Here is a 19380-nt window from a genome sequence, read left to right as displayed (position 1 = left end):
AGTGCTGATCAGATATTTTGCAGAATGTCCCTCAATTTAGGGGTACCTGATGTTTTTCTCCTAATTAGACTGGGGTTATGGGTTTTGGAAGAGAATATCATAAAGGCTGAAGCGCCCTTCTCATCACATCAAATCTAGGCTACACAACCATCAACATGCCTTCTCACTGTTGATATTAATTAACCTGGATCATCTGAATAAGACAGCATTTGTAAGGTTCCTAACTGTGAAGTCTCTCCGTCCCCTTCCACACTGTAGTCTTTGGAAGTCACTAAACAGCCCACACTTAAAGGGGAGAGGGAGTTGTGCTCCATGTCTTTGAGACAGGAGTATATACACAAATTATGTAGCACTTTCCTGTCTCTTCTCCATTTATTTATGTCATCATTTATTTCTATTGTTATAGACTTATGCATATTTATATATATTTTTTGTAATCCAATACTGTTATTTTCCCGCTCAAATTCTTCCAGTTTTAGCCAGCAAGAGTTCTTTCAGCCGGCCCTTGAGTCCATTAACATACTTAAATTGTTTTGTTTTTTGAGTCCTTCTTCACTTTCTAGTACTAAAAGATTCTTCGGGGTCATCTTGTTTATTCTCTGCCTCAGCCTAGAAGCAGCCATTTCTCTAATGGGCTCTGGTTTTTTAAACTTTTTTTTAACATTTATTTATTTTTGAGACAGAGAGAGACAGAGCATAAACAGGGGAGGGGCAGAGAGAGAGGGAGACACAGAATCTGAAACAGGCTCCAGGCTCTGAGCTGTCAGCACAGAGCCCAACGCGGGGCTCGAACTCACTGACCTTGGGACCTGAGCCAAAGTCGGACGCCTAACCGACTGAGCCACCCAAGCGCCCGGGCTCCGATTTTTTAAAAATAGAGAATGATATTAGAAATCCAAATTTGTGCCCTGGATATGCTTGTTGCTACTGACAATTACCCTTTTTGAAGCCAAACTGTCTCTGGCTAGTGGAAACTTTCAAATTGGCTTCTGAGTCCTTTTGATAGGAGCCTAGTTGTCTTTCAAAATGTCTTCCCTGGACTCGGAGGGAAGATGGCGGCGTAGGAGGACGCTGGGCTCACCGCGCGTCCTGCTGATCACTTAGATTCCACCTACACCTGCCTAAATAACCCAGAAAACCGCCAGAGGATTAGCAGAACAGAGTCTCCGGAGCCAAGCGCAGAGGAGAGGCCCACGGAGGAGGGTAGGAAGGGCGGCGAGGTGGTGCACGCTCCACAGACTGGCAGGAGGGAGCCGGGGCGGAGGGGCAGCTCGCCGGCCAAGCAGAGCCCCCGAGTCTGGCTGGCAAAAGCGGAGGGGCCAGACGGACTGTGTTCCGACAGCAAGCGTGACTTAGCGTCTGGGAGGTCATAAGTTAACAGCTCTGCTCAGAAAGCGGGAAGGCTGGAGGACAAAGGGAGGGAGAGCTGCTGAGCCCCCGGACGGCAGAGCTCAGCTTGGCGGGGAACAAAGGCGCCAGCGCCATCTCCCCCGCCCATCCCCCAGCCAAAATCCCAAAGGGAACCAGTTCCTGCCAGGGAACTTGCTCGCTCTGCGCAAACACCCAACTCTGGGCTTCTTCAGAGCCAAACCTCTGGCAGCGGATCTGACTCCCTCCCGCTGCCACAGGGCCCCTCCTGAAGTGGATCACCTAAGGAGAAGCGAGCTAAGCCTGCCCCTCCTGCCGCCGTGCACCTTGCCTACCCACCCCAGCTAATAGGCCAGATCCCCAGCACCACAAGCCTGGCAGTGTGCAAGTATCCCAGACGGGCCACGCCACCCCAGAGTGAATCCTGCCCCTAGGAGAGGGGAAGAGAAGGCACACACCAGTCTGACTGTGGCCCCAGTGGTGGGCTGGGGGCAGATATCAGGTCGGACTGCGGCCCCGCCCACCAACTCCAGTTATACACCACAGCACAGGGGAAGTGCCCTGCAGGTCCTCACCACTCCAGGGACTATCCAAAATCACCAAACAGAAGAATTCCCCTCAGAAGAATCTCCAGGAAATAACAACAGCTAATGAACTGATCAAAAAGGATTTAAATAATATAACAGAAAGTGAATTTAGAATAATAGTCATAAAATTAATCGCTGGGCTTGAAAACAGTATACAGGACAGCAGAGAATCTCTTGCTACAGAGATCAAGGGACTAAGGAACAGTCACGAGGAGCTGAAAAGTGCTTTAAATGAAATCCAAAACAAAATGGAAACGACGACAGCTCGGATTGAAGAGGCAGAGGAGAGAATAGGTGAATTAGAAGATAAAGTTATGGAAAAAGAGGAAGCTGAGAGAAAGAGAGGTAAAAAAATCCAGGAGTATGAGGGGAAAATTAGAGAACTAAGTGATACACTGAAAAGAAATAATATACGCATAATTGGTATCCCAGAGGAGGAAGAGAGAGGGAAAGGTGCTGAAGGGTTACTTGAAGAAATTATAGCTGAGAACTTCCCTGAACTGGGGAAGGAAAAAGGCATTGAAATCCAAGAGGCACAGAGAACTCCCTTCAGACGTAACTTGAATCGATCTTCTGCACGACATATCATAGTGAAACTGGCAAAATACAAGGATAAAGAGAAAATTCTGAAAGCAGCAAGGGATAAACGTGCCCTCACATATAAAGGGAGGCCTATAAGACCCGTGACTGATCTCTCTTTTGAAACTTGGCAGGCCAGAAAGGATTGGCACGAGATCTTCAGTGTGCTAAACAGAAAAAATATGCAGCCGAGAATCCTTTATCCAGCAAGTCTGTCATTTAGAATAGAAGGAGAGATAAAGGTCTTCCCAAACAAACAAAAACTGAAGGAATTCGTCACCACTAAACCAGCCCTACAAGAGATCCTAAGGGGGATCCTGTGAGACAAAGTACCAGAGACATCACTACAAGCATAAAACATACAGACATCACAATGACTCTAAACCCGTATCTTTCTATAATAACACTGAATGTAAATGGATTAAATGCGCCAACCAAAAGACATAGGGTATCAGAATGGATAAAAAACCAAGACCCATCTATTTGCTGTCTACAAGAGACTCATTTTAGATCTGAGGACACCTTTAGATTGAGAGTGAGGGGATGGAGAAGTATTTATCATGCTACTGGAAGCCAAAAGAAAGCTGGAGTAGCCATACTTATATCAGACAAACTAGACTTTAAATTAAAGGCTGTAACAAGAGATGAAGAAGGGCATTATATAATAATCACAGGGTCTATCCATCAGGAAGAGCTAACAATTATACATGTCTATGCGCCGAATACCGGAGCCCCCAAATATATAAAACAATTACTCATAAACATAAGCAACCTTATTGATAAGAATGTGGTCATTGCAGGGGACTTTAACACCCCACTTACAGAAATGGATAGATCATCTAGACACACGGTCAATAAAGAAACAAGGGCCCTGAATGATACATTGGATCAGATGGACTTGACAGATCTATTTAGAACGCTGCATCCCAAAGAAACAGAATATACTTTCTTCTCGAGTGCACATGGAACATTCTCCAAGATAGATCATATACTGGGTCACAAAACAGCCCTTCATAAGTTTACAAGAATTGAAATCATACCATGCATACTTTCAGACCACAATGCCATGAAGCTTGAAATCAACCACAGGAAAAAGTCTGGAAAACCTCCAAAAGCATGGAGGTTAAAGAACACCCTACTAACGAATGAGTGGGTCAACCAGACAATTAGAGAAGAAATTAAAAAATATATGGAAACAAATGAAAATGAAAAGACAACAAACCAAAAGCTTTGGGATGCAGCGAAGGCAGTCCTGAGAGGAAAATACACTGCAATCCAGGCCTATCTCAAGAAACAAGAAAAATCCCCAATACAAAATCTAACAGCACACCTAAAGGAAATAGAAGCAGAACAGCAAAGACAGCCTAAATCCAGCAGAAGAAGAGAAATAATAAAGATCAGAGCAGAAATAAACAATATAGAATCTAAAAAAACTGTAGAGCAGATCAATGAAACCAAGAGTTGGTTTTTTGAAAAAATAAACAAAATTGATAAACCTCTAGCCAGGCTTCTCAAAAAGAAAAGGGAGATGACCCAAATAGATAAAATCATGAATGAAAATGGAATGATTACAACCAATCCCTCAGAAATACAAGCAATTATCAGGGAATACTATGAAAAATTATATGCCAACAAACTGGACAACCTGGAAGAAATGGACAAATTCCTAACACCCACACACTTCCAAAACTCAATCAGGAGGAAATAGAAAGCTTGAACAGACCCATAACCAGCGAAGAAATTGAATCAGTCATCAAAAATCTCCCAACAAATAAGAGTCCAGGACCAGATGGCTTCCCAGGGGAGTTCTACCAGATGTTTAAAGCAGAGATAATACCTATCCTTCTCAAGCTATTCCAAGAAATAGAAAGGGAAGGAAACTTCCAGACTCATTCTATGAAGCCAGTATGACTTTGATTCCTAAACCAGACAGAGACCCAGTAAAAAAAGAGAACTACAGGCCAATATCCCTGATGAATATGGATGCAAAAATTCTCAGTAAGATACTAGCAAATCGAATTCAACAGCATATAAAAAGAATGATTCACCATGATCAAGTGGGATTCATTCCTGGGATGCAGGGCTGGTTCAACATTCGCAATCAATCAACGTGACACATCACATTAATAAAAGAAAAGATAAGAATCATATGATCCTGTCAATCGATGCAGAAAAGGCCTTTGACAAAGTTCAGCAACCTTTCTTAATAAAAACCCTCAAGAAAGTTGGGATAGAAGGAACATACTTAAAGATCACAAAAGCCATTTATGAAAAGCCCACAGCTAACATCATCCTCAATGGGGAAAAACTGAGAGCTTTTTCCCTGAGATCAGGAACACGACAGGGATGTCCACTCTTAACGCTGTTGTTTAACATAGTGTTGGAAGTTCTAGCATCAGCAATCAGACAACAAAAGGAAATCAAAGGCATCAAAATTGGCAAAGATGAAGTTAAGCTTTCACTTTTTGTAGATGACATGATATTATACATGGAAAATCCGACAGACTCCACCAAAAGTCTGCTAGAACTCATACATGAATTCAGCAAAGTTGCAGGATACAAAATCAACGTACAGAAATCAGTTGCATTCTTATACACTAATAATGAAGCAACAGAAAGACAAATAAGAAACGGATCCCATTCACAATTGCACCAAAAAGCATAAAATACCTAGGAATAAATCTAACCAAAGATGTAAAAGATCTGTATGCTGAAAACTACAGAAAGCTTATGAAGGAAATTGAAGATATAAAGAAATGGAAAAACATTCCCTGCTCACGGATTGGAAGAATAAATATTGTCAAAATGTCAATACTACCCAAAGCTATCTACACATTCAATGCAATCCCAATCAAAATTGCACCAGCATTCTTCTCGAAACTAGAACAAGCAATCCTAAAATTCATATGGAACCACAAAAGGCCCCGAATAGCCAAAGTAATTTTGAAGAAGAAGACCAAAGCAGGAGGCAGCACAATCCCAGACTTTAGCCTCTACTACAAAGCTGTAATCATCAAGACAGCATGGTATTGGCACAAAAACAGACACACAGACCAATGGAATAGAATAGAAACCCCGGAACTAGACCCACAAACGTATGGCCAACTCATCTTTGACAAAGCAGGAATGAACATCCAATGGAAAAAAGACAGTCTCTTTAACAAATGGTGCTGGGAGAACTGGACAGCAACATGCAGAAGGTTGAAACTAGACCACTTTCTCACACCATTTACAAAAATAAACTCAAAATGGATAAAGGACCTGAATGTGAGACAGGAAACCATCAAAACCTTAGAGGAGGAAGCAGGAAAAGACCTCTCTGACCTCAGCCGTAGCAATCTCTTACTTGACACATTCCCAAAGGCAAGGGAATTAAAAGCAAAAGTGAATTACTGGGACCTTATGAAGATAAAAAGCTTCTGCACAGCAAAGGAAACAACCAACAAAACTAAAAGGCAACCAACGGAATGGGAAAAGATATTTGCAAATGACATATCGGACAAAGGGCTAGTATCCAAAATCTATAAAGAGCTCACCAAACTCCACACCCGAAAAACAAATAACCCAGTGAAGAAATGGGCAGAAAACATGAATAGACACTTCTCTAAAGAAGACATCCGGATGGCCAACAGGCACATGAAAAGATGTTCAACATCGCTCCTTATCAGGGAAATACAAATCAAAACCACACTCAGATATCACCTCACGCCAGTCAGAGTGGCCAAAATGAACAAATCAGGAGACTATAGATGCTGGAGAGGATGTGGAGAAACGGGAACCCTCTTACACTCTTGGTGGGAATTCAAATTGGTGCAGCCGCTCTGGAAAGCAGTGTGGAGGTTCCTCAGAAAATTAAAAATAGACCTACCCTATGACCCAGCAATAGCACTGCTAGGAATTTACCCAAGGGATACAGGAGTATTGATGCATAGGGGCACTTGTACCCCAATGTTTATAGCAGCACTCCCAACAATAGCCAAATTATGGAAAGAGCCTAAATGTCCATCAACTGATGAATGGATAAAGAAATTGTGGTTTATGTACACAATGGAATACTACGTGGCAATGAGAAAGAATGAAATATGGCCTTTTGTAGCAACGTGGATGGAAATGGAGAGTGTGATGCTAAGTGAAATAAGCCATACAGAGAAAGACAGATAGCATATGGTTTCACTCTTATGTGGATCCTGAGAAACTTAACAGAAACCCATGGGGGAGGGGAAGGAAAAAAAAAAAAGAGGTTAGAGTGGGAGAGAGCCAAAGCATAAGAGACTCTTAAAAACTGAGAACAAACTGAGGGTTGATGGGGGGTGGGAGGGAGGGGATGGTGGGTGATGGGTATTGAGGAGGGCACCTTTTGGGATGAGCACTGGGTGTTGTATGGAAACCAATTTGACAATAAATTTCATATATTAAAAAAAAATGTCTTCCCTGTCTTTTTTTTAAGGATGTATGTACGTATGTACGTATGTATGCATGCGTGTGTGTATGTATTTAGAGGCAGTAGGGAGAAAAGGCAGAGAGGGAGAGAGAGAAATTCCCAAGCAGGCTCCCCACCATCGGCACAGAGCCTGAACTCACAAACGAACTGTGAGATCGCAACTGGAGCTGAAATCAAGAGTCAGATACTTAACCGACTGAGCCACCCAGGCGCCCCTCTTCCCTATCTTTCTAACAAGATGTTTCCAGCTCATCTTGTACATTTCCTGCCCCAGACTTGGAATTAGCTATTTCTCTAAGACATCATGGTTTCTTTTAATGGGAATGGTATTTCAAGACCACAAGCTGTATGCATGTATTTACTTATAAATAAAATTTCTCATGAGCTCCTATTCAGTACTTTATTTTTAACTTAAGGAAATTTTGAATTTCATCTGTGTTCTTCCACACTAAAAGTCTTACTTTTCAAAGACAGAAGATGATAGAATTAGACTATCTCATAATTACATTATTTCACACACAGTCTTAGAATAACACTAACGTTGTCACCAATGTAATTGCTGAGAACAGTTCATTGTTTTTTGCATATGCTTTCCCCAATTCTCCATTTAAAAAAATAGTTGTACTGTATCTACATTATCTGAGAACTGAACATATAAACATTACATACTCTACTGTCTCCCTGTTAACCCCTATTTAGTCTTGGTTCTACAAGTAACTAGTGCTCACCACCAGTACTTAGTTAAGGTCTTTCTCATCATTTTGGCTATCTGAAGCTCATTCTCTAGTAAATTCCTTAGGAAGGGATCCTGGGAACAGTAAGTATTTCCTGAGCTCCTCTATGTTGATAAATGTCTGTACCCTTTATACCTAACAGTTTTACCTGATATAGTGTCCTTGGCTCATATTCTTCCCCTTGAGTATGTTAAATATATGTTACTCCATTTTATTCTGGCATAAAAGCGCTGGTGTCACAAGAGTTTAAAATCACAGGCTATTTTTGCTGAAATGTCTAAGGCATTTTTTCCTCTTCTTTAAAGTCTAGTAATTTTATTATAACATGTCTTCTTGTCAGTCTCAGGTACACGGTGTGCTTTATCAAATTGTATCTTTTTTTTTTTTTTTTTTTTTTTTACCACCAGGAAAGCTTCCTTAACATTAGTTTTTGGCATTTATTCTTTCTCCTTGCTTTGGTTTTCTTCTGTAGATAATCCTATTACCCATAAGCCAGGTCTCCTCTGCTATCTTTAACACTGGCCACTTTCCTCCCACCCCCAGTCCTGTTTATCTTTCTTTTTTATGTAAAACATTTTTTTACCTTAGTAAGGCATTTTCTGGTTTGTTCACCCATTCTTGTTTCCGGTCTAGCTTTTACTTCTGAAATAATTCTTACGTCTCCCAAGTTGTCACCGCATTTCTGTGTTTTATGAATCCTGATTTGTATGGTTCTCCTATGTCTTATACAGTTTTCCTAATGCCTTCCAACTAATTTTCAAACAGTATGTATTTTTTAGCGGTAAAAATATATTAAAATTTTAAAAACAGCATATATTTTAGATTTGTTGTTTTTTTGAGTGTCTTTCTGGAATGCTTTTGATTCCCCCCCCCCACCTTTATAATAATTTTGTGTGGGATCTGACCTTGATAATTTTGTGTTCAAATTTTTTACAGCTTTATTGAGATAGATTTCACATACCATAAACCTCAGCCATTTAAAGTGTACAGTTCAGTGGTTTGAGGATATTCAGAGCTGTGCAACCATCACCACCATCTGTTGTTCATTCTTACGTGTAATAAGCTTTCCTGAACTTTCAGAAAGTATGGTTCAGGGTAGCTTTTCTCACTTCACAGAGGCTCCCTTTCTGCTATTTGTATGTACGTTAAAGAGATAAGATGACTCTTGCTTCATTGGAGTTCTTGGCTCCAGTCCTCTCTCCCACTTTCATCTGACCCTTCTCTTTCTTTTTTAAAAAATTTTTTTAATGTTTGTTTATTTTTGAGAGATAGAGTGTGAGTGGGGGAGGGGAGGGCAGGCAGACACACACACACACACACACACACACACACACACACACAGAATCTGAAGCAGGCTCCAGGCCCTGAGCTGTCAGCACAGAGCCCGACACGGGGCTCAAACTCAGAATCCGTGAGATCATGACCTGAGCTGAAGTTGGACGCTTAACCTACTGAGCCACCCAGGTGCCCCTCTCTTTCCTTCTTTATGGTCCCTGTTCTACTCAGTTTCAATGTTACTGTCAGCAATTTCTCCTTAGTGTGGCATCTTGTCTTGGAAGCAAGATCTGCTGGGTCATTTTCAAGAGTTCATGGAAGATTAGACTTCTCCATATCTTTTGGACCCTCTGGTCCTTTGTATTTACCCAGTTTTTGTTGGAGTGAAAAACCCCTCCCATTTCAACTGCTGTCCTTAAACTGGACTGCCACATGCTTAGTGAGTACCTGTTTGCTGTTTGGGGATTCTGCTGTTTGTCAGCTCTTTCAGATGATCTGTCAATGCTTCCTGATTTCTCCTACACAGATGCCAATCACATGCTCATCTTGTGGTTATGAGTGACTTGCCCTTACTGTTTTTCTTGTGAAGTTCATGGGGATGTGCTGTCTCTTGGTTTATTGAAAATGTTGCTCATGAGGTTTTTTGGTGTGTTATTATTGAAACATACATGTACACATAGACACAAACATAGCATTGCCCAAAAAATCTTCACATCTGAACACATCCATGTAATCGGTACTCAGATTAGATGCAAACACTAACTCCACAGAAGTCCCCCTTAGGTCCAATTCCACTCATGATCCCCCACTAAGGGTAAACATTATGCTGGCCTTTGACCAGCATATACAAGTTTCACCAGCCTGTGTACTTTATATGAATGGAATCCTATAGTATATCCTGTTTTGTGTCCGGCTTGTCTCACTCATAATTACATTTGCAAAATTCTGCTATATTTGCCACTGATACCTCAAAAACTAGAGTTAGTTTAATTTTTGCTAAACAATAGTTTGTTATGTGAACACACCAGAATTTCTTTATCCATTCTATTATGTAAAGGCATTTGGGAAGTATCCAGCTTGGGGTATCACAAATAATGCTGCTATAAACATTCTTGCACAAGCCTTTTGAGGACATACGGTCTCATTACTCTCAGGTATGTACCTATGAGCAAAACCGCCAGGCCATGAGGGTACACATACGGGCGACCTTTGTGCATCACCACCACCACCTCTAGATTCTCCACGTCTTTATTTTTTCTTTTCCTCTATTTACTTTGGGTTTCTTGGGGCGCCTGGGTGGCGCAGTCGGTTAAGCGTCCGACTTCAGCCAGGTCACGATCTCGCGGTCCGTGAGTTCGAGCCCCGCGTCGGGCTCTGGGCTGATGGCTCGGAGCCCGGAGCCTGTTTCCGATTCTGTGTCTCCCTCTCTCTGCCCCTCCCCCATTCATGCTCTGTCTGTCTCTCTCTGTCCCAAAAATAAATAAAAAAACGTTGAAAAAAAATTACTTTGGGTTTCTTTTGTTCTTGTTTTTCCCAATTTCTTAATGTAGAACCATAAGTGATTAATTTTATCTTTCTCTTTTTCCTAACATAAGCACTGAAAGTTCTACATTTCCCACTCAGCACTGCTTTAGTCGTATGCCACAAATTGTAATGTATTTTTATTGTTACTCAGTTAAAAGTATTTTCTCACTTTCTTTGTGATTTCTTTTTTGACCCATGAGTTATGTAGAAGCATGCTTTTTAACTTAAAAATATTTGGAGGGGTAGGGGCACCTGGGTGGTCTCAGTCAGCTGAGCTTCCGACTTCGGCTCAGGTCATGATCTCAGTTTGTGAGTTCGAGCTCCACTTTGGGCTCTGTGCTGACAGCTCAGAGCCTGGAGCCTGCTTCAGATTCTGTGTCTCCCTCTCTCTCTGCCTCTCCCCCACTCATGCTCTGTTTCTCTCTCTCTCAAAAATAAACATAAAAAAATTACAAAAAAGTATTTGGAGGGGCGCCAGGGTGACTCAGTCGGTTAAGCATCCAACTTCAGCTCAGGTCATGATCTCACACACAGTTTGTGAGTTTGAGCCCCGTGTTGGGCTCTGTGCTGACAGCTCAGAGCCTGGAACCTACTTTGGATTCTGTGTCTCCCTGTCTCTCTCTGCCCCTCCCCTGCTCATGCTGTCCGTCTCTCTCTCAAAAATGAATAAATATTAAAAAAAATATTTGGAGGGTGCCTGGGTGGCTCAGTCTGTTAAGTGTCTGACTTTGGCTCGGGTCATGATCTTGCGGTTTGTGGGTTTGAGCCCCACACCAGGCTCTCTGCTGTCAGCACAGAGCCCACTTTGGATCCTCTGTCCCCCCTCTCTGCCCCTCCCACATCATGCTCACTTTCTCAAAAATAAAATAAGCATTAAAAAAAAAAACCTATATTCTTGGGAATGCAAATTGGTGCAGCCACTCTGGAAAACAGTATGGAGGTTCCTCAAAAAATTAAAAACAGAACTACCCTACGACCCAGCAATTGCACTACTAGGTATTTATCCAAGGGATACAGGTGTGTGGATTCAAAGGGGCACATGCACCCCAATGTTTATAGCAGCGCTATTGACAATAGCCAAAATATGGAAAGAGCCCAAATGTCCATCGATGGATGAATGGATAAAGAAGATGTGGTATATATAATATAATGGAATACTACTCAGCAATCAAAAAGAATGAAATCTTGCCATTTGCAACTACGTGGATGGAACTAGAGAGTATTATACTAAGTGAAATTAGTCAGAGAAAGACAAATATATGACTTCACTCATATGAGGAATTTAAGATACAAAACAGATGAACATAAGGGAAGCAAAAATAATATAAAAACATTACTTTTTGTTTATATATATATACAAATATATATAAGATATATATAAGACCTTAAGATATATATACACATTAAATATAGATTTATATTTTATAATTTATATATATTAAATATAAAGAAACAGAGAGTTGCTGAAGGAGTTGCGGGAGGGGGGATGGGCTAAATGGGCAAGGGGCATTAAGGAATCCACTCCTGAAATCATTGTTGCACTATATGCTAACTTGGATATAAATTAAGAAAAAAAACAACTATAGTCTAAAAATATTTGAAGACTTCCTAGGTATATTGTTATTGATAATTCCATTGTGTCAGAGAACATATTTAGTGTGATTTCAATCCTTAAAACATATTGAGACTTATTTGATGGCCCAGAATATCATCTCTCTTGGTGAATGTACCATGTGCATTTGAAAAATGGTGTATTTTGCAATTGTTGGATTTATTGTTCTGTAAATATAAAACAGGTTAAGGTGGCTGCTAGTGTTGTCCAGATCATCTACATCCTTACTGATTTTCTGTCTAGTAATTCTTTCAATTAGTTACAGAGAAGTATTAAAATCTCCAACTATGAGTGTAGATTTGTCTATTTCTCCATTTTGGTCTGACAATTTTTAATTCTTGTAATTTAAAGCCTGTTATTAGACATGAAGATGTTTATTACTGCTAGATCTTCCTGATAAATTTCCCCTTTTATTGGTATGAAATGCTCTTGTTTACATCCAGTAACACCTTTTGTCTTGAAGTCTACTTTATCTGACTTTACTGTAGCTACTACAGCTTTCTTATGTTTACTGTCAGTATGGTATATTCTTTTTCATCTTTTCACTTTTAACCAATCTGTGCCTTTACATTTAAAATGCATCTCTTGAGGTGCCAGGGTGGCTCAGTTGGTTGATTGTCTGACTCTTGATTTCAGCTCAGGTCATGATCTGATGATCTGTGATCTCACAAACTGTGAGACCAAGCCCTGTGTCGGGCTCTGTGCTGACAGTGCAGAGCCTGCTTGGGATTCTCTCTCTCCCTCTCTCTTTACCCCTCCCCCACATGTGCTCACTCTTGCTCTCTCAAAATAAATAAACATTTAATAAAATCAAATGCATCTCTTGTAGACAGCATGTGGCTGAATCTGAAATCAATTTCTGATTTCTAATTTGGAGGTTTATTCCATTTAAAGTAAGAATAATTACTGATATGACTGGAATGGGATCTATTATTCTGCTATTGGTTTTCTGTTCACCGTATCTATTTTTCTTGTTTGTTTCTCTATTTTTTCTTTTTTGCTTTCTTCTCTTTTAATTTCTCCACTGACTTTATAGCTTTGTCTATCTGCATTATTTTTAAAAACAAACAATACACAGTGTTGCCATATACTTCCTGCCCCCACAGAGGCATAGCTTCCCCCACTATCAGCATCTTGCACCAGAGTGAAATACTTGTTACAATCAGCAAATCTACACAGACACATCAGTATCATCCAAAGTCCATAATTTATGTTAGAGTTCATTCTTGGTGTTGTACCTTCTGTGGGTTTGGAAAAATGTATACAATGACATGTACTCACTAGTATACAAGCAATAGTTTCACTGCCCTAAAAATCCTCTGTGCTCCACCTGTTCATCCTTCCTCCTCTAACTCCCGGCAACCACTGATCCTTTTACTATCTCTCCAGTTTTGCCTTTTCCAGAAAGTCATATAGTTGGAATTGGATTAGCATGTAGCCTTTTCAGACCAGCTTCTTTCACTTAGTAATATGTTATTTAAGATTTTTCCAAGTCTTTCTACGGCTTGATAAGCTCATTTTTTTTTGTAGCAATGAATACTATTCTATTGTCTGGATGTACCACACTTTATCCTTTCAAGCTACTGAGGACATCTTGGTTGCTTCCAAGTTTGGCAATTATGAATAAAGCTGCCATAACCACTTGTGTGCAGGGTTTTATGTAGACCTAAATTTTCAACTCATTTGGGTAAATACCAAGGAACAGGATTGCTGGATTGTCTGGTAAGAACATGTTTAAGTTTTGTAAGAAATGGTCTTCCCAGGTGGCTGTACCACTTGGCATCCTCATCAGTAGTGAATAAGTCCCCGTTGTTCCATACCCATGTCAGCTTTTGGTGTTGTCAGTGTTTTGGATTTTGGCCATTCTTCTAGGGGTGTAGTGGTATCACTGTTGTTTTAATTTGCAATGCCCTAATGACATATGATGTTGAGCTTCTTTTCATATACTTATTTGTCCTCTGTAGATCTTCTCTGGTGAGATGTCTATTCAGGTCTTCTGCCTATTTTTTAATTGGGTATTTGTTTCCTTATTGTTGAGTTTTAAGAATTCTTTGTATGTTTTGGAGAAGAGTCTTTTATCAGATTTGTCTTTTGCAAATATTTTCTGCCAGTCTGTGTCTTGTCTTCTCATTCTCTTGATCCATTATTTTTTAAGTGGCTGCTCTAGGTAATACAATATTCCTTCCTAACTTCCCAGTGTACTTGGAGTTAATACCGAACCATGTCAGAGACAGCCTCAAAGATGGACTCTATCTGTCTCAGCCTTCTGGTATTCACGCTTTTCTGTAGTCCCCTCCCATACTTTGTGACCCCCAGAATATGGCAGAAGTCATGGTATGTCACTTCCAATGTTAGGTTATATAAGATACTCAGGCTTCTGTCCTGGTCATTCTCACTCAGATCATTTGCTTTGGGGAAAGGAAGCTCTTAGCTGTGAGCAACCTCAGAGAGAGACCCACAAGGGGAGGCCTCCTGCCAATAGCCACATGAATGATGAGTCCACGAGTGGGAAGCAGATCCTCCCGCCTCAGTCCAGCTATACAAGACTGTATAGCTTACGTGTCAGCTGACACCCTGACTGCAACCTCAAGAGATCCTAAGTCAAAGTCACCCAGTAAAGTTGATCCTGGATGCCTCACCCTCAGAAAATATGTGAGACAATAAATGTTTATTAAGTTGCTACATTTTGCAGTAACCTGTTACACAGCAATAGATAATATGTACCACTTCACATAAAACAGAAGAATCTCACAAAACAAGATCGCATTTACTCTGTTCTTTTTGCTATAGCCATATGTATTCCATCTACATACATTATAATCCCCACAGGACGCTATTATAATTTTTGCCTTAAGGAAGTCTTTTTTCAAAAAGCCCTTTCAAAAAGTTGGGAGGGAGATAGTCCTTTGTATTTACCCACATAATTACCATTTCTGCTTCACCTTATTCCTTGAATATCCAAGTTTCCATCTGGTATCATTCTCTTTAGCCTAAAGAACTTCCTTCAGAATTTTTCATAATGCCAGTTTCCTGGTGAAGAATTCCTTCAGCCTTATCTGAAAATGCATTATGCCTTCATATTGATGTATATTTTCACTGGGTATAAAATTCTGGAGTGACATATCTTCCTCTTCCCCCAAAACTTTACAGATGTTGCTCCACTGTCTCTGGCTCCCACTGCTTTCTAATGGGAAGTCAGAAACAACTCCCATTGTTGTTCTTCTAAATGTAATGTGTACTTTATCCCTGGATGCTTTCAAGGTTTTCTCTTTTCCTTTGGTTTTCAGCCGTTTGACAATGATGTGCCTATGTGTGTCTTTCTTTGTATTTAACTTGCTTGCGGCTTGATACAATTTCTGAATCTGTAAATTTGTGTTTCATTGATTTAGGGAACATTTCAGCCATCATTTCTTCAAAAAATTTTTTTCCTGGCCCCTTCTCTGTCTCACTCCTTTCCTAATGGTATTTCAACTGTACATATCGTGGACCTTTTAACCTTGTTCCACAGGTCACAGAGGCTCTGTTCACCTTTTTTCCCCCCCAATTTGTTGTTTGTCAGACTAATTGGAATTAATCTATTGTCAAATTCACTGACACTTTCTTCTGTCACTGCCAATTTGCTATTAAGCTTATCCAATGTTTGTAAACTTCAGATATTGTATTTTTCAGTTTCAGAATTTGTGGATAGTTCGCACTTCTCCACTGAGAGTTCTTTCCTTTCTTTTCTTTTTTTGAGCATGAAAATAAAATCTTTATTTTTGGTTATTACTCACCAATAACAGAAAGTTAGGTTCACAGTTTTAGCTCCTGACACAAAGTGAACTAGGAGACAAATCTACATCCATTGGATACAACTAAATGGACCAACTTTTTAAAGTTAGGCTATCTTGAAAGCTTGCAACACACTAGATATCACTGTATTCTCTAGGGACAGAATGTCAGCAATGGCTGACACAAAGTAGAACTTGTGAAGTGTTTTTGATTGGAGATGTTTCTATATGTTGCTAAAACTTGAGAGGTTTATCAACATGTTACATGTCCAGGAACAAGTTAGGATACTTGAAAGTCCAACCACAATGATTTAGGAGCATGTATGTTGTAATCTCAAGACGGTTCAAGAGTCCATATGGGCTACATTAATACTTGTCTCTGGGTAGCAGGTACTGTTTGTAAATACAAAGTTAGTGGATAATAGATATTATCTACTAAGACTTCTTATCTTCTCACTTATTACAAGCATATTTCCCCCTCTGTCCTTGAACATGTAAATAAGCTGCTTTAAAGTCCCTGTCTGCTAATTTCAACATCTGTGTCATCTGGGGTTTGTCTCCACTGATTGCTTTTCCTCTTGAGCAGAAGTCCCATTTTCCTGTTTCTCTCTATGTATAATAGTTTGGAATTAAATCCCAGACTTTATGAATGGTATGTTGTAGAGATTCTGAGTTCTGTTTCATTTTAGCAGGCACTTCATTTGTCTAGAACCAAAATTCCAAATTCTATTTCCTCTGCACTGGGCAGCAGTTGAATCCTGCATTGTTACTTTAGCCTTATCTAGAGTGCTTGGAATCTATCCTGGGCACACATAGCTTAGGTGTCAGCCTGAGATTTGGGCAAGGTTTATACAGAGAATCAGGGCTCCTCCTCTGAGGTTCTTTCCTTTATGAGATATCATCTCATTTTTCAGTTGCTATGGTCACCTTGAAGTCATTTCTCTCATTCCTCAACCAGTAAGGCTCTAAGTTTCTATCCAAGTTTCACCTACCCCCACATCACAGTAACTGCAGACTGCCAGTGGGTGAGAAGATGTAAGAAACAGGAAACCCTTTCAAATGACTTCTCATGACTTCTCTTCTCTTCTCTTCTCTTCTCTTCTCTTCTCTTCTCTTCTCTGTGCTATAGTGGAAATAGCACTGGAACTGGGTGTTTTAAGACCTGAATTCAAATCCTAGCCTGGCCACTTTCTAGCTATGTTGCGTTTGAGTACATCAGTTCTCAGACACCATTTCCTCATCCTAAAACGGGGATATGGATGTTTGCTTCATAGGGTTGTTAAGAGGATCAAATGATATAAGAAACAGGCTCAGAGGGGCTAGGTGATGTCCTATCTATTAAGTAGCAGGAGTAATTGGTTACCCCAGGTCTGTCCACACTTTTTCTAATATACCATGTTGCTTCCATCTTTATAGGGACACCCCTCTCCACCTCTCCCTTCCAAAGATGACTCCAAGTATGTACTGTGATCTAATTACCGAGTTGGACACCAAGAATACAGTAAGTCAAAGTCCCTGTCCTCAAGAAATTCCAAGTACCATTCCCTTCTTCTAAGTGTTGACTACTCTCCAGTCTATGTCTGCTTTTGGTCACTCTCTAGTTCCTTTAGGTAGAGGTTTTATTTTCTTCAGTTTGTAATTATTATCTGTGGGAGGGATTGGCCTGATACAACCTACTCTGCCATTACCAGAGGTGCAAATGCAGTCCATGGATTTTTGGTTTTGCTACCTAGATGCTCAGTCTGTTTTTATGCCACGACATCTGGAAAGATTCCAGAATCATACAGCTGCTCCCTACATCTTTCCCAAATCATCTGCTATTTATCTTAATAATATATAACATAAAATATTGCCTAGAATCTCTGTTCAGATTCCTTCTGCTCCTAAAGGGCAATAATACTTGGTCTGAATTTAACTGCTAGGGAGTAAGGACCAATAATAGTGTAACTGCTTTCCTCCTACCCCTTCATACCTGGTGTTGTCACGGCTATGCCCTGATCTGGTAATGCTCCATATTTCCGATGCTGATCATACCAGTCATTCACTGTCATAGATGCCAGGCTTGGATAACCAGCTCCAAATACTCTGCAAGAATCACACCGCATTTAGAAAACCAAACATGCACAGCACTATTAAAAAGCCTCTTCTCTTTAGTGACAAAGGCTGAGTTTATTTCATCCTGGCTCCCCTGCCCAGCTATCTCCTGAGGAGCTATGTAAACTGGAGGATATGTAACAAGAAGCATCCAGGAAGGGGCATTATAGTCAAGAGCTTTCATGAGAAGATAAATAGCTCAGGATCATCACTCAGAAAGCAATCCCAGAGGCCAGTGTCCCACAAAGCAGATGCTTTGTATTTATAGTTGGTGGGTCTGAACAGTACACAGAGGAAAGGAGATTCTCCTGCCACCCAATGGAAGAGTGTCTTCTTTCAAGAACTCAGAATTAAATCCAAAACAGGCCAATATGTCCTTTTGAAAATTGTAGCTGAAGGCAATGGGAAACAATTGAAGTGTACAATTCTCCACCAGATTCCTTTCCTCTGTTTTATTTTTGTTAGTTTTCTTTTCAGCCTACTTTTAAGCTTGAGTTTGAGTGATATGTCTGATGAAGACAGACATATAGAAAATATTAGAGGTAACATCGCATTGATGAAAGAACAGCCACCACAGATGAGGACATGGCCTTTTAACATGCACTGTAACTGAACCATAAAACAGGGTGCCTACAAAGGCAACCCACTTTTTAGTACTACCTACTTGGCTTGGGTCATGTTCCGAGTGAGAATGAAGGGTTTCATTGGAGGCCTGTCCTGACGAGGTGAGTAAGAAGTTGATACCTGGAAAGGAAATTCATTATCAGAAACACATTTGCCATTCTGCTTACCCCATGATACAGGCTCTTAAGGCTTCAGGTGCCTGAAAAGCCCTGGATTCAAACGTTGCCCACTCCCTATTTATCAGTCTCTAAAATACAACAGCAGAATACTAATGGTGGAGGCTGTTTAGCTCTCCTGAGTACCTTGCTGAAAAGGGAGGAAAAGAAAGTTCTCCCAGAAATCATCTCGCCAAAAGTAAAAAATCATTTGGCTTTAAAATATTCCCCTCTAGGGCGACCTGCCGGCCAAGCAGAGCCCCCGAGTCTGGCTTGCAAAAGCGGAGGGGCCAGACGGAGTGTGTTCTGACAGCAAGCGGGACTTGACATCTGGAAGGTTATAAGCTAACAGCTCTGCTCGGAGAACAGGAGGGCTGGAGGACAACGGGAGGGAGAGTTGCTGAGCCCCTGATGACAGAGCTCAGCTTGGCGGGGAACAAAGGCGCTCGCCAGCGCCATCTCCCTCGCCCATCCCCGAGCCAAAATCCCAAAGGGAACCAGTTCCTGTCAGGGAACTTGCTTGTACCGCACAAATACCCAACACTGTGCTTCTGCGGATCCATCCCTCCGGCGGGTCTGACTCCCTCCCGGTGCAGCAGGGCCCCTCCCAAAGCGGA

General features: G+C 40.8%; 1 protein-coding gene across 1 annotated transcript in view; it reads right to left on the bottom strand.

Annotated features, from left to right (window-relative positions):
• Positions 1–19380, bottom strand: part of IGBP1 (immunoglobulin binding protein 1) — a 38873-nt gene that overhangs the window by 3350 nt on the left and 16143 nt on the right. Inside the window, exons 4-5 of the mRNA XM_049643911.1 lie at positions 18649–18728; positions 17863–17975 (exon numbers count right to left, since the gene is read on the bottom strand). Of these exons, the coding sequence (XP_049499868.1) occupies positions 17863–17975; positions 18649–18728 (193 nt within the window). The remainder of the gene's footprint in view (positions 1–17862; positions 17976–18648; positions 18729–19380) is intronic.

This window comes from Panthera uncia, chromosome X (assembly GCF_023721935.1).
Source record: "Panthera uncia isolate 11264 chromosome X, Puncia_PCG_1.0, whole genome shotgun sequence".
Classification (NCBI taxonomy): Eukaryota; Metazoa; Chordata; class Mammalia; order Carnivora; family Felidae; genus Panthera; species Panthera uncia.
The sequence above is the reverse complement of the archived record's forward strand: the minus strand, read 5'-3'. Positions and strand labels throughout refer to the sequence as shown.